Source organism: Sus scrofa, chromosome 9 (assembly GCF_054392235.1).
Source record: "Sus scrofa isolate SSC_HxYL_T2T_F1_AM1 chromosome 9, Sscrofa_HxYL_maternal_Yorkshire_Landrace_v2.0, whole genome shotgun sequence".
NCBI classification, from domain to species: domain Eukaryota; kingdom Metazoa; phylum Chordata; class Mammalia; order Artiodactyla; family Suidae; genus Sus; species Sus scrofa.
The window spans coordinates 92444277-92466430 of NC_139391.1; the positions used below are offsets into that span (position 1 = coordinate 92444277).

A 22154-nucleotide genomic window follows, 5' to 3' on the forward strand; every position below is an offset into this window, starting at 1 on the left:
TCAGCTGTATGGCTGTGGGCAAGTCCCTTAAATTCTCTAAGGCTCTGTTTCTTTGTAAAAAGAGCATGATAGTAGTACCTGCCCTCTAGGGTTTCTGGGAAGGTCCTAAGGAATAATGTGGTAAAGTCCGTAACAGAGAGCAGCTCTTCAATAAATGTTAGCAAGTGTCATCTCAAGGGCTAGAAAGTATTACGTATGTTCTGTGCTGAATGAATAATTGGCAAATGTTGGGTGGGGCATAGATATTCATATTTTGCATTTTTCTATTCTCAGATGGTGCATCTGATATCTTTACAATAATTTCTGAAGATGTGGCAGGTCGAGATTTTATTTTACTTGGCTTGATGTAAGATGGAGATCTGAGTTATTTTTTTCAAGCCCAGATGGTTGACTTAATTAAAAAAAAAAAAAAAAAAGGAAGGAAGACAAGGGAGGGAAAAGACGGGAGGACAGAGGAGTAACCAGCTGATGTAGGGGCTAGTTAACCCCTGCCCACCTGACCTCATTTCTTCCCACCCTGAAAAATGAGAGTAGATTGACTTCTGACACAAGCTGACAACATAATACACTTCCGTGTTACAGTTTTTTGTGCAACTATGTTTCCCCAAGTTCAGTAAAGAGATACTATGTAACACATAGTTCTTCCTTTTGTGAAATATGAAGGAGGTGGCATTTCTAAAGTCAGGAGAAAAACTGATAGTCAAAGCATATTTGGATAATAGACTAATAGATCACAGTTTCATCTCTCTTGTTTTAAAAATATATTTAGAATTTTATACTTATAATTTTTTTAATCCCTCACGTTATAAGGATAAAGAAGTAAATACTTGATTACTCTGTAATGTTGACACTTTAAGCATACTTTAAGTTTTTTAACATATTCTTTTTTAAACTATTGCTTTTCAGTTTTTAAAAAATTATGCCTTTATTTTTACAAATTTATTTATTTTATTATTTATTATTGGCCATGGTATGCAGTGGCTTGATGAGAGATCTCAGTTCCCAGACCAGGGATTGAACTCAGGCGGTGGTAGTGTAAGCACCGTGTCCTAACCACTAGTCTACCAGGGAACTCCTAAGAGTCCTATTTAAAGAGTATTGTTTTTATATTTCTATCTTAAAGTATCTTCCCTTCTCTGCGTCTAAAAAAAAGATAAATGAGGCAGATTCCAGAACGCTGTGTAAATACATTTTAATGGTTTACGTAATTTTTGCCATGCATGTCAGTTGACTTGAGGAATCAATCCCTGAAGAAAATTTCCAAATGTTCAGTCAACATCAAAGTTATTGAAAAAGAAATCATGTATTATTACCCAAAATTGCATACATAGTGTGTAACTAATTCATATCTCTTTTAAGTTAAAGCCTATTTTAAGAAAATTTAATACCTTTCTTTAAAAGTGGGAAACAGTTTTATGCAAACAACTCATCATGAAGAGTCTTTAGCCATTCCCTTGGGTATATTAGACCCATCTCTCAAATGTTACTTCGCAGTTCTTTTTTTGTACTGAACTGAACTTCAGAGGGGTCCAACTCCTGGACAGCCGTAAGTCATCAATTTATAAAATCTGAATATAATAATTTTGTGCTAGTTATAGCTAGATGAAATACCCTTAAACCAGTTAATTCTTGAGAATGTTAATTCAAATAAATAACACTAGTATAAAAATCATCCTGGTGGTGATACTGTGCCTCATCCATTGTTTTCTTCATATATAATGATTATTATAGATGTTTATATCCACTGGGTAGTCTATGTTCAGACCCAAACTGTTCTCCAGTTGCACAACTGCATCTCTTTCACTATATTAATGCAGGTAAGACAAACATTTTAAAAGATCCATTTCATACTGAAGAAGGATGTGTCTCCAGTCTTTACCTAGGGCTTCTGTGGAAGTCAGGAGACCTGGAGGCTATTGATATAGTATTGTCTCTGAGTAAAAGGCACCCTCATGTACTTCCATGTACTAACTACCAATTTTTTTTTTAATGGAGTCTTTTTTTTTCTTTTTGACTGCACCTGTGATGTGTGAAAATTCCTGGGCCAGGGATCTAACCACAGCAGTGACAATGCCAGGTCCCTAGCCCACTAAGCCACCAGGGAACTCCCTAAATGAAATCCTTCTGTTCTGCATTGTTGACTAAAAAGTATTCAGGTGATGACTTTTCCACTAATGTGACTCTTAAGAAAACACACAATAATCTCAGATATCAAAACTCAGGCTTTTGGTAAATTCTCTCCTTTGGTAAATTCTCTCCTTTGGTAATTTCTCTGTGACTATGTGACCAAAGGCACATTGGGCATCCTTAGGCATCCTGCATCATTCCATAAAATGCTGCTAAAGTCAACTGGTTACATGAGGCTGTGGTTTACACACACTAAAGAGAAAGAACATAAACACAGCTGAGACACATGTTACAGCATGTGCAACCGATTATCGCTGACCAACATGCAATAAAAACTCCAGGGCAAGTGGTGAACCCTCTTTTTCTTTTGTAGGGCTGCCCACCACACGTCATTGGATCAAAGCTCTCCACCCCTGAGTGGAACGTCTCCATCTTACAAATACACATTACCAGGAGCTCAAGATGCAAAAGATGATTTCCCCCTTCGAAAAACTGGTAAGTCAACTTCACAAGAAGACTCCACTTGCTCTTTCATAACATTCCTGTAGTTTCATTTTGCCATACCTCTAGAGGAAAGTCAGAGGATTCGAATCATAGCTATTATGTCCTCCCTACGGCTGCCCTCAGCATAAGCAAAAATGTGCATGAGTACATACAAATACACACACACACACACACACACACACACACACACACTCTTATTTCTACCTCAGTTGATTCAGTATATTGTCAAAGTAGCTTTATAAATATAAAGGTTAATCACATTTGTATTTTAGACAGATTATTTTCTTATTAGTAATTAGGAGTAGAAGTAAAGAGAATTTGATTTCTCAAAACATTTAAATCTTCTCCATTCATGAGGACCTCTGTAATTTCCTTGATTTATCTGATTTTCTGTTGAACCTCAACTATTTACTGCAAAAATGAAAATAATAATCTTCTTTTCCCTCACTTTGAAAAACTTTACATTGTAATCTCTCATTAAGACACAAAAGGCCAGGGCTGGCTTCTGAGTAAGTGACTTGCCTAATGTCTCGCAGATGATATGAAGAATTCACAGTGAAGCTTTGTAGCTAATAATCTCATATAATCACATTAAAATTTGCTTAGGGGAACCAGGACAATGAATCTGGAATAAAGTTGAAATTTAGTAAATAGCTATGTGGCTTTAAGTCTGTGTTTGTTTTCCATATTCTTTTTTAGCCCTCTGATATATGCATATTTAACATGTAATATGCTCTTACCTCAATAATAAGTATATTTAAATTTTCACTGGGTATAAGCATAAATAGCATTTGTGTACATTATGTTCTAAATCTTATGGGATTTTCCAAATACAGTTCTTTAGAGAAAGTTGTAAATTAGAAGAATTTTATAAACACACTTGATGTGAAAAGATACTGAACTCAGATAGTTTGATCCATTGAATTTTACTCAAATCTACTTGAAGAGATATAAAGCTATGTAATTTGTATATAAAATCTGCAGAATGAAAATGATTTCCAATAATTATATTCATTTTCCTAAGCAATTTTGAATAATTAAAGTGGATATATAGATTATAAAAAAACACATGCTAAAGCTATTTTCTGTATTTAATTTACCTCTAGGGTAATGGAGATTTAGAAATAAAATCAATCGTGAGTAAGAATTCATTACCTATCATTTAGCCCATATTGTACCAGACACTGAAGAGGATGGTCAAGTATTACAAAGCAGTTCATGCATATTTATTTTAATAGCCCAAAGATCTTTTTCATGTCTATTATTAGACTCTGAGTATAGTAAAATACTTCAATAGGAGGCTATGCAAATGAAAGAAAGAGTTCTGTGCATTGCATGAGAATTTCACACTATTATCTACAAATCAGATTGCCTTTCATATAAATAAACTTCTTTGGAATAAAAGGAACAAAGCCAAGAGTGAGCCTCCACATATTTCTAAAACATGGCATATAGTTTATGAAAATTGATCCATAAAGGACGTGAGTTTTAGAATGTGGGGACTTTGATCTGCAGCCTTGACATTTAGTTGCACCAATGGCATGTGTAGGAACTATTGACAGAGATTATGTGAATATTGCCCCAGGTCTCAGTGCAGTGACTGGCATTCAAGAGCCCAAGGAGTCACTAAAAGGAAAGAAAACACAAGTCCCCTTATGGCAGGAGGTTACTGATGAGTGATATAGTTACATTCTGGGAGAAAGACTTCTACCCTGCTGTGCACATAGCCTTTGAATATATTCTTACCACTGGGAGATTGAAAACTGACTGCAGAACTGACACTGACTTTGAAAAGAAGTGGCATTTAGAACCAGTTTGCATCCAGAGAGAAAATTTGATCTTTTTCACTACTTAAGGGCAAGTACTAAAACCCAGTACCTTTTGTCCTACTATTTCATGAGAACAGCTTAGAATTTTTCCCATGTGAAGAATAAATAGCAAACTGTTAATTTATCTTTGTAGAAATTCTTACTCCACAACAAAATTCAAAAGAGAAATCTTGCTTATGATAGGTGTTACAAATTTTTATTCAAATCTGTACTAAAAGGAAAGGCATCTTCTATATCTCTTTAACATGTAATGTATGATAGTGAAAAGGTACAACCCTTGTTTTTTCTAGTGGTGTATTTTCTGTGTTTGCCCAATATTTTAAGTTTCTTCCCTTTATATTGAATATCTGATATTTATGAAGTGTCAGGCTGTTGATCTGTAAAACCAAACATTTTGAAGCACTGTACCAATAAAGTTCTTAAACAGCCATTAATACTTTTATATCTCTATAGGGGTTTCAAAATATTCCTTAATTCAATTCCCATTGTCTATGAAAAGTATGATATAATTAAATACAGATGTTTTCTCCACATTATCTAAAATACTTAGAGATCCCCACCATTAATTACAAATAGGCAGAACTCTTACAACCTTTGTAAACATAATCCATTTGATGTAGTTCCAGTTTACTGTGAGAAAGTTTAGACATGTATTTGCACTAAGTAGAGAGCACTGAAATACAGTCAGATGATTTTTACTTCAGCGTTGTTGCATTATAGTGACTCAATAGTTACTGCAAAAAGTAAACAATAAAAGATTACCATAGTTAAACATCTGTGATGATTGGGGAAACTGTTTAAGATAATTTTCACATAAAGTTACATCATATTAAAATGAAATCTAGAGGAGGGGTGTTGATCATACTGTATAAATACCAGGACAGCTGTTATAGAGTCGAGCTTTTCTATTGGGGCGTTTATGGTCTTCTTGAATTTCATTGAACTCAATCTTAGATTTAAAAGAAGTTGTTAAGTGGATTCCACCTTTTGATCTGCATATAATACTAAATACTTTAAATTTCTTTTTAACTTGCATCAGTACCGAATTGCCAGTATGTGTTAGCAAGATTTAAGAGAGCAAAGCTGGAACCAGAGTAAGAAAAGTCTTAATGACCTTAAAATGATTAAAGTGGCCCCAGGGGTGTTCCCTAAGCCTTGAGCAGAATTTGGAACCTCTCTTGACCTCTTAGGACTCAGCTGGACAGTGACAGCCTAGGAAATGTCAACCACAGAAGTCTCCTTTGCCTGCAGAAATCTGACCTTTGTCATGCAAAGTGGACCTTTATTTCCTTCCCCTTAGGAGAATCATAGTTGCTCCTTGCACTGGGGCTTGTTGGAAACATCAGAATAATATAAATGGTTCACTCTAATCAGGCCCACTCCTAATTCACTTTTCTTTTAAATGCGGGAATTGAGAGTCTCTTACTCCTTCCATAACAGTCAATGTCAAAGGCTTTCACAGTTGTGAAGTTGAGAATAAAATAATTGTTGTCAATTTTTATATTTATTACCTATTATTAAAATAGCACTTCCTTTAGAATTACCCTTTGTGATTTCTTTTGTTCTGTAACCTAAGAATTTGTCGATTCTGAAGTTTGTGTTATTTTACTGAACTTTAGGTTTTGGCTGCAAATTATATCATGCTGTAGTAGGTGACTTTTTTTGCTAATGCAATACACTACTGGACTGATAATACACTATAAATAGGGAAAGGAAGCTTCTGGATCCAGGCGCTTTTGAAATAGTATATATTTCTTGCAAAGATACTGCATATGTGGTGACTCTGAACTCACCTTCAAAACCATTTGAATTGGATCCCTGTTCATATGAGTGTGTGCATATGTTTCATAAAATATTATGGTAAAAAATTCTAGAAGTTTTATGCTCCATTATATTATTGGGGTCTTACCCAGTGAACTTTGCCTTTCTTTGAATGTCACAGTCTTTCCGCTTCATACTTCTGAACAAAGTAAGCTGGCTGGCTAGATTAACCTCTTAAAGAGCACAAGCCATATAAAGCTAAAGCTTGGCTTGGACTAATGGGACTGTTCCAGCCCCACTGAAGTGTTCATTTTAATGGTCAGCAACACTAGAATAAGACTCAAAAGATGGAAGGGGTCCAAACATAAGTTAAGGTTTTGGAAGGCCAGTGTCATTTTCCACACTGAGTAATTGGAAAGAAGCAGAGATGAGATATATAGCTTTATAAATCTCCCTCAGTATAGAAGTTAGAAGTTATGTTATGGTACCTTGGTGACCTTTTCAAGTTATAATCCAGAATTAGTACCAGGAGATTTTTAAACAATGTCTTAAAATCTCTCTCTCTTGTTCTGTGACTTTCTCATAATACACAAACATACGCCCATGTGCACACATGAACATGCACACTTTTCTGCACACACAGCACCAAGATAGAAGTTATGTTTATAAAAATATTCACTCCAAATCTTATTCCAGATTGACAAAAACAGGAGTATTTTATATAATTTAGTACTCTATCTTAGTTCTATTTTTGTAGCTCTTCTTGTTTAAAATTATTAAAATATATTTTTTGTAATCAGTTTTATACCAGTTTTCCCAGAACTGAGAAGCAATGCTGCAAGGGCCTTGAATCCACCTATAAGCTTCAAATCTGGGTCCTCAATCTTCAGAAACTTAACCTTTTTAGGTTATGATTCTCTCATCTGTAAAATGGGAATAATGATTGCATTTTAAGGATTCAGTTAAGTAATGCATATAATGCACTTAGTAACTGCCTAGTAAATATGCTTCTAGTTGATAAAGGGTTGAGTTTCATTTATTTTCATTAGGTGAAAACTTAAGTCTTTTTAAGGTCTTATATTCTGCCACCTTTACTGATAAAATGAAAAAACTAGTGAGAAAGCAATAAAGCTTAAGCTATCTGAAGCTTACAGTGCTAATGTCAAGATGGGAATAAAGGTCTTTGTTAATTTTGCATATTCCCTGGTGTTTTGGAGTTTAGTATGGTGTCCAAAGGTAACAGCAGACTTGTTTCTTTACTATAGGAGGAGCTCTGATTGATGTTCTTTCCTTGCTAGGGCCAAGCAGAGTTTTAATTCCTTCCTTCCTTCCTTCCTTCCTTTTTTGTTTTGTTGTTTTGTCTTTTTAGGGCCACGCTGGTGGCATGCAGAGGTTCCCAGGCTAGGGCTCAAATCAGAGCTGTAGCTGCTGGCCTGCGCTACAGCCACAGCAGTGCCAGATTCTAGCTGCATCTGTGACCTACCATAGCTCATGGCAACACGGGATCCTTAACCCACTGAGTGAAACCCGGGATTGAACCTGCATCCTCATGGTTGCTAGTCAGATTTGTTTCCGCTGAGCCATGATGGGAACTCCAAGAGTTTTAATTTCTGCTATTAACTTCACTTTTAAACCAGTAGGTTTTAATTTTTAGAGCAGTTTTAGATTTACTAAAGAAAAATTGATCAAATAAGAGAGGGTTCCCACATCTTTCTCCTCTCTCCCAGTTTCTGCTCTTAGTTAACATCTTGCGTTAGTGTAGCACACTTGGTAAAATTAACAAATGACAAAGTTCCTTGGTAGTTCAGAAGGTTAAGGACCTGGCGTTGTCTCTGCTGTGGCACAGTTTCGATCCTGAGCCAGGAAACTTCTACATGCCACAGATGCAGCCAAAAAATTAATGAAGTATTATCAGTAATTATTATTAATGTAGCCCATCATTTATATTAAGGTTTGCTCTTTATATTGTAAAGTTCCACTGATTTTAACAAATGAGTAATGTCATGACAGGCATCCACCATTATAATATACTGCAGAATAGTTTCACTGCCTTAAAAATCTTGTGCTCCATCTGTTCATCCTACCCTCCACCAACCCCTGATAACCACTGATATTTTTACTGTCTCTATAGTTTTGCCTTCTGCAGAATGTTATATGTTTGGAATCATATAGAATGTAGCTTCTTTCACTTGGCAGTATGCATTTAAGATTCCTCCATATCTTTTTGTGGCTTGAAAGCTCTTTTTAGCACTGAAAAATATTGCATTGTATGAATGAGCCACAGTTTGTTTATCCATTTATCTATTGAAAGACATCTTGGTTCCTTCCAAGTTGTAGCAATTATGAATAAAGCTGCCTTAAATATCCACATGTAGGTTTTTGTGGATATATAGGTTTTTAGCTCATTTAGGTACAAGCCTAGGAGTACAATAGCTGGGTTGTATGGTAAGATGATGTTTAGTTTTGTAAGCCACTGCCAGATTGTCTTCTAAAATGGCTATACTATTTTGCATACTTACTAGCAGTAGATCAGAGTTCCAGTTGCTCCACATACTTGCTAGCACTTGGTATTTTCAGTTTAGTGTTTTTGGATTTGAACCATTCTGGTTGATGTGTGATGGTTTCTCACTGTGGTTTTAATTTGTAATTTCCTAGTGTTAGCATGGTGTATCTTTCTCTGTGCCTTTACTTTTAATTTATCTGTGTCTTTATATTTTAAATTGTTTTCTTATAGATAGCATATACTTGAGCTTCTTTTTCTTTTCTTTTTTTTTTTTTCTTTGTCTTTCTGTCTTTTAGGGCTATACCTGCAGCATATGGAGGTTCCCAGGCTAGGGATCAAATCAGAGCTGTAGCCGCTGGCCTACACCACAGCCACAGCAACGTGGGATCTGAGCTGCTCTTGTGACCTACACCACAGCTCACAGCAATGCTGGATACTTAACCCACTGAGCGAGGCCAGGGATAGAATCCGTGTCCTCATGGATACCAGTCGGGTTCGTTATCTGCTGGGCAACGGCAGGAACTCCAAGTTTTTTTCTTAATCCACTCTGACAGTCTCTCTTAATTAGTGTATTAGACCAGTCATACTTAAAGTAGTTATGGATATAGTTAGATTAATATCTACCATGTTTGTAACTGTTTTCTAATCATTACACTTTGTTTTTTTAAATCTTCCCTTCTTTTTCTGCCTTCTCTGGTTTTAACTGATCCTTGTATATGATTCTATGTTCTCTGCTATATTAGCATATCAACTGTTACCTCTTTTAAAAAATTCCCTTTGTGATTTCATTAACTTAGCATTTGATGTACACATTTGTAGCAAATCTGCACCCGCTTTCACATAACATTATATTGCTTTATGGGTAAAGGTACCTTATAACAGAGTATTTCCAATTTCTCTTTTCTATCCTGTATAATTTTGCTGCCATTGATTTCACTTTTCCATAAGTTAGAATCACATAATGTTTATAATATTATTTTGAATAGTCAGACCAATTAAAAATAAGAAAAACAAAACATTCTATTTTACCTTCATTTGTTTCTTCCTTTATATAGCTCCAAGTTTCTGATTTATATCCTTTTCTTTCTTACTATATATAACTTCTTTTAATATTTCTTGCAAAGGAGGTATATAGTGACAACAAATTTCCTTAGTTTTTGTTTAAGAAAATTTTTGTTTCTCCTTCATGTTTAAAGGATAATTTTACTGAGTACAGAATTCTAGGTTGCTGGTATTTTTTTTTTTTTTACAACCCTTTAAACACCTCATTCTTTTCTTGTTTGCACAGTTTCTGAGAAGAAATTTGATTCAATTCATATCATTGTTACTACGTAGGCAAGCTACTTTCTAATATCCTCTGGTTTCTTTGAAGCTATTTTTAGTCTTTGATTTTTTTGCTGTTTGAATACCATGTGCCTTTGTGTGTCGTTTTTTGATATTTACATTGCTTCTTGTTCCCTGAGATTCCTGTATCTGTGGATTCCAGCCAGTATTCAAATAGTCTTCTGTTCCTTTCTTTTTTGTTATTCTGGGTTTCCCATTATGCATATATTACATCTTTTGTAATTGTCCCAGATTTGGGGTGAATTTTATTCTTTCATTCTTTTGTTTGCCTTTCAGCTTCAGAGATTTCTGGTGACCTGTCTTCAAGGTCATTGAGTCTTTCCCTGGTCATGTCCAGTCTACTGATGAGCCCATCAAAGGCACTCTTCATTCTGTGCTTTTGTTTTCAGGCATTTCCTTTTGGTACTTTCTTAGAATTTCTATCTCTGCTAACTTTTACTCACATATTCTTGCATGTAGTCAGCGTTTTCCATTAGAGCCCTTAACTTATTACTCATAGTTATTTTAAGTTTTCTACCTGATAATTCCAGCGTCTTTGTCATATCTATGTCTGGCTGATGCTTCTTTGTCTCTTCAGACTGTTTTCTCTTGCATTTTAGTTGCTTTCAACTTTTTGTTTAAAACTGGACATGCTATATTAGAAAACATAAATTGAATGGTTAGACTTTTGGTGTAAGATTTTATGTTAATATGGCTGGAACTGGGCTGTGCTTAATGTTTCCTATAAATGTAGGCTTTGGTTTCCTCTAGTTTCCATGGGTTGTTTTGTTTTTGTTTTTTCTTCCTCTGCTGTTTTGGGGTTTCCCTAAGAACTCCTTCATAAATAGAGTGGGTCTTTCAGCTCTTTCAGTTGGAATTCACTGTTGTTATAGTGGAACTCTGTTGATGTAGTTAAAACGTTAGGTAGAGACAATGTTCTCTAATTCTATGATTAGATCTCAGTTTTTTAATGGAACCTGAGTTTTTGATCTTCGACCTCCAGAACTGTTTCTTAATCTGTTTTTATCTTTTTATAACTGTTTTTTATCTTTTACTTAAGTGATACAGGAAAACTACAAGAGTTTGGAGTTGGCTAACTACCCTTCCTTCCAGGTCAAATAAAGCTCTGGTAAAATATTGTCCCTCAGAGGGCAGGTTTTGCTATGTTGAAGGAACTGGGTATATATCATAATTGTACTTTTCACCTGGGCATATTTCAAAATGGCTCCTTTTCTCTCCTCCTACACCTCTACTTCCCACTGGCATCTATATAGAAGAGGACTCTTCAGTGATCTTCAGTGAGAGAACCTGTTTGGGTTCTTACATTCCCCCATGAGATTGGGCCCCTGGAATTTCTAACTCTCAAGCTAGTCCACTCTCAATCTCCAGCAACTCATCAAAATTACCATTTAAATATTCTTACCAGTTAACTGGGTCCAGTGGCTTCTGCTCTCAGTAATTTCATCTCTCTGTGATTTTCTGTATTTTCCTTTCTCTCCAGATTTTGGAGTGGCAGCTTGCTCTGAGGCCCCAGTCCTCTGATGAATCTTAAACAAAATCACTTTTGTTTTTAATTTGCCCAGCTTTCTTATGGTGAGGATGTCAGTGAGGAGTTCCAACTTTTTACATGTCGGAGCTGATACCACACATCAGCCATCGACTTTTAAATCTGTAAAATATTTTCAAAAAAATTGGAAAACACAATTTTTCAGCTTTTTGAGGGGATAGTCATATTTAAACAATGTAATTCTTAGTGACTAATTTTAAATGATTTTTATAAGATTAACAGCAATGACTGAGACTCTTTCTGCTCAGCATGGTCATGACTAACAAATCCATACTAAAAATACTATGACAGAGAGAGAATAGACTGAAATAATTTTAAATCACATTTTGGAAGGACTGCAGTACGTCGTGCTAAAGTCTTTACCTAATGATTCATTCTATGGTATTTTATTCTATGACCCCTTGTATATGTCATCTTTCTCTTCTCTTTGATAAGAATTCAATACTCCTTTAATTTTTGCTACTTTGAGAGTAAGTTTGATGAAATATTGGGTTGAAACAGCGTAAACTACTATGTATGCAAGACTTGGGAATTGTAAGGACTTTTTTTTCTGTGTATTTCCCACTTTTCATATCGAACACTGGACAATTGATAAGTAAGAAAAAAAAACCAATTTTTGGCCCTTCAAAATTTAGAAAAATCAACTCCTTTTAAAAATAATATTTAGGAGTTCCCGATGTGGTGCAGTGGAAACGAATCCAACTAGTATCCATGAGGATGTGGGTTGGATCCTTGGCGTCACTCAATGGGTCGGGCATCCAGCATTTCCAACAGCTGTGGTGTTGGTTGCAGATGCTGCTCAGATACCCCGTTGCTGTGGCTGTGGTGTAGGCCACCAGATGTAGCTCCGATTTAACTCCTAGCCTGGGAACTTCCACAGGTGCAGACATAAAAGCAATAATAATAATAGTAATAATAAAATTAAAATTAAAAAGATAAAAATAAGATGTAATTTTTACATGGAAAATTTACTTTTTAAAAGAAGGCTTTTTGATGGATTTAACCATTTCTATTATGAAATGTTAGCCATTTTCAACTACCATATTTCATTGCTTTTAAGGTACTTATTTTTTTCTTCTTGTTTTATTAAAATATAATTTACTCACAGCACTGTATAAATTTAATGTCTGTAGCAGAATGATTTGGCTTATTTGCTCATTTTAAACACATATATCTGAATGGACCTATTGGATAATATTTTGTGGTTTAACTGGCAATGTTTTTAATTTTTGCTTATTTTTTCCTTAGTGGTGTATAAGGTAGTGGTGCCTGTACAATTGATAAATTACTGTAGTATTTACCCAAGAATTAAATGGTATAGGATAGTAAGAATCCTTGTGATAGAGGAAGGATACAAGTTTACAACATGTGAGTTTCTTCATTTAAAAGCATAATAGAAATTAATGTTCCTAAGAATTTCTGATGTGCAAGTTAAATGTATGGTTAGATTAGAAACAAGGAACAAATGTTTTAAGTTTCACAATTCAATAAGTGAGAAGCTGGTCTCACAGATTGTATATGCAGTATGTATAAAAATCAGTTGGAACTAAGAGCAAGTGTCACTTGAGAATTGTTTGATAATTAATCATCCTTGTAAGAACTTTGAAAATCTAACTCAAATTATTTCCTTGTGGGGGAAAGTATTGTTAAAAAATCAGTACAGCCTAGAAAGACAAAGCATGGAAAATAATCTCCTGGTTTGAAGTTGGATCTGGCTGAGAATTCCAGCATGGTGCTACTGGTTAGAGTTGTGTACAAGTTGGAAGACTTCGCTGAGCCTCAATTTTGAAAGTGTCAAGTATGGAAAATATTTGGCTTGCAGGATTATTATAAGCAATAAAGATATGCCATGAAGGCCCCCTGCACAGTGCTTGGCATATAGCAGAGTCTCTGTACATGTTACCAGTGTGAGTTACTGAGAATAATGTTATGGCATTCGTAGTAGGAATTATTAGTAGTAGCCTTGTGGTGTGATTGTAGTATAATTAGAATGGCAAAAGGAGTCTAGAGTTGTGGTCTTAACCCTGTCGCTAATATATGACCTTGAACATATTAATATTATTTCATGATTTTGGACCTCAGATTTCTCAGTTAAATGACAGACTTGGACCAAATGATTCCTAATATTGTGTATAAGCCTAAAAAAGGAACTATATCATCACATTTCAGGAAGAGAAGGATAAAATGTTAATGATTTGAAGAACATATAAATAAGATATAAATGATGGTGCTTTTGCGGAATTATATCTCAAATTCACTCTAATTAACTATAGAAAAGTCTAATGACATATTTCTTACTCCCCATAAAATGCTCAATTAAAAACAGACAGGACATTTTAGACAAGATTGGAATGAAAAATTGGCAAAAAATAATAATTAAGACTTTTAAAAGCATTTAGCCATCTGTTGTATAATCATGAGAATGATTGAAAAATGACTGCTAATTTGTAATATTTGCAATTATATAACTTGAAACACTGGGAAAATATTCTATGCAAATATATGCACTTATGGGTATCTAGACATATCTAATGAAATAAATTAAAAGAGGACAAAATAGGAGTTCCCTTTATAGCACAGTGGGTTAAGAACCCAACTAGTATCCATGAGGATATGTGTTCAATTCCTGGCCTTGCTCAGTGGATTAAGGATCCAGTGTTGTTGTGAGCTGTGGGGAGGTCACAGATGCAGATTAGATCTGGTGTTGCTGTGGCTGTGGTGTAGGCCAGCAGCTGCAGCTCAGATTTGATCCCTAGCTGGGGAACTTCCATGTGCCACAGGTGAGGCCCTAAATAGGGAAAAATGATAACAAAATAAATGATGAAATATTTGTGATTACATTTTCTTTAAATTTCCAGTCACCCACTGAATTATTTTGAAGTAAAACTAGCCTTTATGGCGAAGAAATCTGGTGAAAGCCATTATCTCTTTGCTCAAAAACCATCTTGGTATTTAAGGTTGCACATAATAACATTTTATCCTGGCACGCTAGATTTTTCATCAGGTAACCTTAATTTACCCAGAGTTATCTCCTTTTCTGTCTACCAGCCTCTTCTTGACTATTTGCTTTTCAGCTTATATTTATTTTTATTTTAATATTTAAGTCCTCCATTCTTTACCACCTGTCCATATACAAGATAAATTCAGAAGTCATTTTTTATAAAACCTTCATTCTGACATTTTCCTTTTCCATATTGTCTTTTCACTGTAATTTTTGCTGTAAGAACTGCCAATCATATGTCAGTTATTAGATATCATATTTCATACTGTTGTTTTTATCTTGCTCTTCCCCATTAGATGGTAAAAAGATCCTTTAAGAGAGTGCTTGTCACATTTTTATTCCTTATATGACAAAGTACACTTTGTGCTGGACCTATTGGAGGGTATTAAATAATTTAATATGAGTAAAAGGGATTTGTGCCACTATGGAACGCAGAGTTCTCATAGTAAGGGACATGTTGATTGAAAACTTTCTTAACTTAGCTTTTGAACCACCTTACTTCTTGAGACACTACTGTTTCATATTTATGGATTATAAACATTTTTTTAAGTGAAAGCAAAAATCCAAATCACCTGAAGAATGTAGGTAAGACATTAATGTATTAATTGGTTTAGTTATAAGCTTTCAACATATTTAATTGAAATTATCTACATTTCTTATATATATTGTGAAGTAGGTAGCAAAAAAGAAACTCTCAGAGAGAATTTATTATCCTACTACAGCTATCAATGTGTGGTTCTTTGAAAACTAGTCCTGCTAAACAGACTTTTTCTGTAATAATTGGAAAAGTTCTCTGTCTGCACTGTCCAATTCAGTAGCCACTAGGTGAATGTGGGCACTTCAACACAAAATGTAGCTAGTGTGGCTGAAGAGATAAATTTTCATTGACGAGTTTTAAATTTAAAAGCAAATATTCACATCACTAGCTAGTGACTATCATAAAGGACAGCACAGGCGTAGACCAAGGCTGGCATGCATGTGGCCTTAGTGTCACTATAAAATCCTTCCAATACCTAAGGAGCACATCACTAATCACTTACAGCAAACTCTTCCCTAGGAGTTTGGACATAGACTTAAAAGCATACTAAATCATATTGTCCAAGATGTAATGTCTGAGCAGAATGATATTTTCAGCTCTTTTAATTTGTTTGTTTGTTTTTGGCTACACCTGCGGCATATGGAAGTTCCTAGGCCAGGGATCAAATCTGAGATACACCTGCAACCTACAGCTGCCACAACTGTGGCAGTTCCAGATCCTTAACCCATTGCACCTGGCCAGGGATTGAAACCACACCCCAGCTGCAACCTGAGCACTAAAGAAACAATGCCAGATCCTCAGGAGCACCTCAGGACTTAATTTTTGAGGAGCAAGAAACCAGTACAAATTAGCTTAGTTGAAGAAAAAGAAAAGAAAAGGAGAGGATGTGAAGGATTCATTTGACTGAATTTATTTCATCTGTTGGTTAAATGATGTTAATTCTGTGGTTCACATATTGTTACTAGAAGTGTGAGTTCTATCCTGTTTCTGCCAGACTTTACATACAGTAATACCCTCTGTTAATGGTGACAAGGACAACCCAATACAGCCCTTACCTCTTACCTGCTTTGAAAGAACAGCAAAAATGATCACTTTCCCTGGAGTAATTCTGATAATTCCTAGGACTGACTCACTTGAACACCTTGGGCCAGGTACCAGCCCTTAATCAGCCACTCTCATGGAGAGAAAAAAATTAAACTGGGGACAGCAGGTGGGGAGCCTGCCTCCTTGCCCACCCTGGAAATTTGCATGAAGATTGTGGCAGCTCTCAAATGACCTGGACAGAGAATGAAACTAACCAGCATTCATTCTTCTAAAGGGCAGCTCTGATCCTATTAACTCTCTTTCAAAATTGAATGTGTTATTTTCACACAAGCCCTAGGCCTTCCCTCAGCGCACTCTTCTGATCTCTGCTGCCTACCCTTTTTTCACAAGTCGTCTTAAACACTGCAGTTTTATAGGAAGTTTTTTCCAAATCCTCTTCCTTCCCTGCCCTAAAACCCTGATGTTGAAATCTTTTGCAGTTCAGCTCCCTTAATTTGCCCTTGCTACCTAAGCCATTCCTAAGTAAGCACCACCCTTCTATAATAGTGAAATTTACTCAGTGGCAGGATTTGTGTTTTATTTTTGTGTCCTCAACAATGGAGAGCACAATATTTTTATGTAGTATATCAGTGTCTTTCCTATTTTTTGTTGGCTATTACCAACTACAGTACAACGTGTAACACACTCTTCTGAAAAACAAATCATAATGCCTTAATCTTATAATAGTTTCTTTCTTATGCTATTCTATTTATTTTATTTAAAAATTCTGATTGAAATGTAATGGATTCGTGTCATATCTGTCATTTTGTGAAACGTTATAGAGGATGATCAGGCAAGATTTATGAAGTGTGTATTTGCCAGAGAAACGCATGGAGAACTTTTGATGTAAATCATGTTTGGGGAGTAAAAAATGTAATATCAAGAGTAACTGATTAATTATCTGATGACTGGGTTTACCTACTTCAGACACAGTTGCCCCACAGTAAAACACTGATATACAAAGAGAGCAGGAGATTACCCTGCTGTGATAACCAGCTGGTCAGGGATAAATAGGTAACCTATAGATTTTGTGATTACTACAGACAGGAATAATATTTAAATATATATATGTGTATATGTTTATTAAATAATCATTTTGAGAGAATCAAGCATAACAGCTAGTTAAATTTATGTGGTAGTAATAGTAACATTGGTTACTATGTGCTGGATACAATTTTATGCATCTTATCTCTATGTCTTACTGTTTCTATATAGTAAGTCTTGAAATATATCTTATTATTTCTCACCAGTTTTATAGAAAAGGGAACAGTTGCAGAGGGGTTAGCAATTTCCTTCAATTCTTGTATTTATATGAATAGTAAGTTCAATGCCAGGCTTGAAAACAAGAAGTTTTATTTCAGAACCTGATCTTTCAACCCCTGTGTTTTGTACATAAATAAATGGTATCTGGTATCATTGGAAAATGCAGTTGTGCTAAAGTTAAAGAACCATCTTGATTCATCTTAATATGAGTAGCAAATTATTACAATTTAGATTGTACCATTTATAATTTTACTTCAGTCCAATAATGAATAATGTTCGAAATATTTTAGAAATAGCACGTTTTGATTTTTTTCATAACTTCAACTACTACAGACATTTTTCATTGAAAGAAAATTATTTAAAACCACAAATTGAACTCTTTCTGCATCTAAATATTTAAACATTTTTTTAAAAATAAAATGTTTCCTGAAGTTAAATAATTTTAAGTTGGACTTTGTAGAGATCTTGATCAATAACACAATTCTCAAAAACTGAAATATAAAGTTAGTGCCAAAATTATGATACTTTGCAGTAACTATACAAGAAAATACTATTTTTCAAACCTTCTAGATTTCTTTAGAGGAATACAAGCTTGTGGATATGTAATAACTAACAGACATACTTTACATGAGATGAAATATTCCATACTTTTTAAATTTATGTTATTCATTTGTGATATAGTTATACAAAAATATATATGAAGAACACTTCTCCAGGTTTTAAAATTTTTCTTAAAGATGTATCCATTATATTTTCCATTACCATCACATATATGTACATGTGAAATAACTTCCCTTTGGATTTATTAGTAGAATAATGTTTGTCTTAAAGAACTAATATGCTTATTGCAACTATACAATTCTTTGTATTTTTTCTTTAGCTCTGACTGTCAGAAACTAAGCTATTCAGTTTGTTCAGTTCAAGTAACTATCCTTAGCCTACATAGGGATTTTCCTTATGTGTATGTTTGGTTTATTGTTTTTTTTTTTTTTTTTTTTTGTCTCTTTAGGGCCATACCTATGGCGTATGGAGGTTCCTAGGCTAGGGGTCTAATCAGAGCTATAGCTGCCAGCCTACACCAGAGCCACAGCATGTCAGATCTGAGCCACGTCTGTGACCTACACAACAGCTCACGGCAACACCGGATCCTTAACCCACTGAGCAAGGCCAGGGATTGAATCCGCAGTGTCATGGTTCCCAGTCAGATTCATTTCCACTGCACCATGATGGAAACTCCTGGCTTATTGTAATATAAATTTTACTTTCTTTGTTAAAATGGAACCCACATTAACTATAGAATATTTATACAAATCAATGAAATAGAAACACCTTCTATTTCTGTGTTCGCACCATAACATTCTGTTTTATGTCTTTTAATTTCAACTATGAGTCTCCAGCGTCATTTCAGTGGGTAAATAATAACTTTTACAATTGTACTATAATTTATTTATGGTCCTCTGATGTTGGACATTTAAAGTGTTTCCAATGTCTGCTGTTTAAAATTATTTTGCAGTAAACATTACACAGTTCTTCTTTGGGCAAATTGCTTAATTATCTTTATAGGAAAGATTTCTAGCAGTATATTTTCTGATTCAAACTCTATCCACTTGGTAACAATTGCTTAACTTCACAATCTATAGGGAATGAAGCTACAGGGAATGAAAGTGTCTATATCCCTGGACTCTAAGCTGTCCTGGGTGACATTTATTTTTATTGTGATATTAATTTATAGTATTTCTTGAGAGCATCTTAAAATTCCTTTGAAAATGGCATAGCATAAATAACTAAATTATAAGACTGTCATTGTAGTTTTAACAGAAACAGAGAAAAAACCCTGAAATAATGGGCATATAAGACATTTCTTGAGTGGACAAATGCTCATGGTGAAATATTCCTAAGGATAAATAGTGGAATTCAAAGATTTTATAGTTTGTAAATGTATAAAATTTGTACTTAAAAAACTCCAGAAATATTGTTTCTTTTATAGCACAGTATTGCGCTATTTTTAATTCAGATGATACATTAAACAAATTTCTGCCTTTAAGATAACTAGTCTATTTGTGGAAACATAGAATAAATACAAATGGGATACATGTCTGTTATGTATTTGTTGTTTTTAAAAAATCGAAGATTTCTTATGGATATGTAACGCTATATGATTAAGAGGCTAACATTTAAAAAAATTTTAAAGTTCTTTAGAGCTTTCTGAGCAGAGAATGAAGGCTAGAGTGTTGTGGGAAGACTTGGTGGAGAGAATGGATTCACAATACAGCCTCAGCAATGCTTAGATGGAGAGCTGGGGAGAAGCGAAAAGAGCAGAGTGCTGAGGAACGCGCTTCTTGAGGTGGAGGGCCTATTTTAGACAGCAACAAGAGAAACTTTCACTACATGGGATAGGTTGTTCCAAATCATCAAAGTCCACTGAAGACCCAGTTTGTAGGAATTCACTTCTTTCTGAAGCCTGGTGGAAGAAGAGGAGCAAAGAAGTCGGTGCAATACATTTTTATGTATGAGATTAACATAGAGCAATCAAGGCTTTAGAGAGATTATATTTTAGTTATTGTGCTCTGATTTGAATAAAAGGAGAAAATGGAAAGCAGAGCAGGACTAACTAGCTTTTGTAAAAATTAATGTTCAAAGAACTTGTAAATGTATGCAAGTTCACACAGCTAGTAAACAACAGAGGTGGAATTCTAATTCCCAAATTTCTGACACCAAAATGTAGGTATTAGCATAGCACTGTAGATTTCACTAGAGATAGAAAGGGTGATAAAAACAATCTGTAAAGGTGTTGCAGAAGGTAATTCCTTCTGACTTGAGAAGAAAGTTGATGAATTGGTTTTTTATTATACTGATGAAAGGTGCGAATAAAACATTCACAATGAAATTAAAGATAAACTAATTGAAAATTCAGAATTTTATTGGATCAGTTACATAGCAAACTTAGTAAGGTTTAAGAATTTTTGACCCTTCAAGAGAAAGGGTGTGTGGGTGTGTGTGGGGGGGTGTTGTGTGTTGTGTATGAGAGAGAGAGCAAGAGAGGGAGGGAGGGAACGAAGATATGAATATGAATATTTAGAGAACAGAGCAGGGAAAAATCTCAGGGAGAACTGCATGGTAAGAAAAAAAAAGAAAGGAGGTGGAGAACTGAATGATGAAGAACTCTGCTTCAGGAGGTAAGAAGAGCAATGAGATTTTGGGGGGTTTTTTTCAAGGATAGTTACTAGAAACATCATAACAGCTTTCACTTGTTTAGAAATATAAGAAATATGTAAACCATATAATGCAGAAATGGTACTGGCTTAATCCTAGAGATGAATGGCCTCAAAAGATAGGAAAATACTCCATCAGAGAAGAGAATGAAGATACTGTTAATTGAGGAAAGACCATGACTATTAAGGTCTCTTCTCTCTCTTAAGACAGACAAATCAGGAAGTTTATGGCTACAGTGAACTTTTGAATTTAAAAAAAATCTCAGGATGTTAAAGGTTGAAAATTTTTAGGTTAAGTAGAAGGAACTTTTTTGAAACTTGTTGATGGAAATTATATGTATTATAATTATATATATAGTCCAAAAAGTTGTATATGTTTAATTTATAGTTAAAACGAAATTAAAGATGAGTAGGGGTTGACTAGGTATTTAGAGATTGAGATAGGTGGTCAAAGTGACATCTTCTTCTGACCCTGAATATAGTGTGCTTTTCTGCTATATCACAGAATGAAGATTGCAAAGGATGAAAAATATTGGGAAGATCAGTTCTTAAATTTTGTTCTTCTCAGTTTCATTAGCAATCTTCTGATTTAATCTGTTGTAAGGAAAGAGATGGTTTGCAAAGTTGCCCCTTTCAATTTTGCTGAATGAGATGGCAGAGGGAGGACTTACTCTTGTAAGACTTATACAAAACTTGTGCTCACTCTGAGCATATAGAGCTGGTTGAGAGGCCATGGTTGCTTTCAAGGAGCTAAGAGACTTTGTTTATTTATCCCCTAATGCAAGCATCTTCTAAGTCTTTTGATTAATAGGCTCCTTCTATATATTCTAACACCCAAAATCAATGCCTCTCCTAAAATAAGGAATTAAGAAGAAATACAAATTTAAATAAATTGTTCTAGTTTTTTCCATCCTTCTTTGCTTGTCAAAGTTTGAGTTTATTTCATCATCACCTATATGAATGGGATCAGAATAATGTTTATTGAGCATCTGTTCTATATTAGTTACTGAGATAGGTTATGATGTTATAGAAATGTGTATCATCTGATTCAGCTCTTTTCTAAATCAATATTCTTAGAGGGCACTAATGATCTACAAATCCCCAAGTCAAAAGATTTTTCTCAAGTTTCCTTTTATCTTGCGGCTTTTAACCCCATTGACCAACTCATCCTCCTTTCAATTTTAACTTTATGTGCTATACTTCTGTTTATCTGCTTTCCCTCTCTATTTTCATGACTACATCCTTTACATTCACAGGCCAAGAAACATTGATTTCTGTGGTTCAATTATTCTTTCTTTGCATGTTGTTCCATTGTGTTAATTGTCCCATGTTTTAAGTATCATCACCGTCTTACAGGCTTTAAGTCTAGTTCCTGTTTATTCGAATCAGTAGCTATCTCTGATGGTAGGACTTAACCCAGCTTTCTCATTCTTACAGTGAACA

The 22154-nt window shown here is 34.7% G+C and overlaps 1 protein-coding gene across 50 annotated transcripts in view; it reads left to right on the forward strand.

Annotated features, from left to right (window-relative positions):
- Positions 1-22154, forward strand: part of HDAC9 (histone deacetylase 9) — a 967336-nt gene that overhangs the window by 538071 nt on the left and 407111 nt on the right. For all 50 annotated transcript variants that reach the window (XM_084977200.1, XM_084977210.1, XM_084977211.1 and 47 more), the window contains one exon: positions 2501-2622. In XM_084977200.1, the coding sequence (XP_084833326.1) occupies positions 2501-2622 (122 nt within the window). The remainder of the gene's footprint in view (positions 1-2500; positions 2623-22154) is intronic.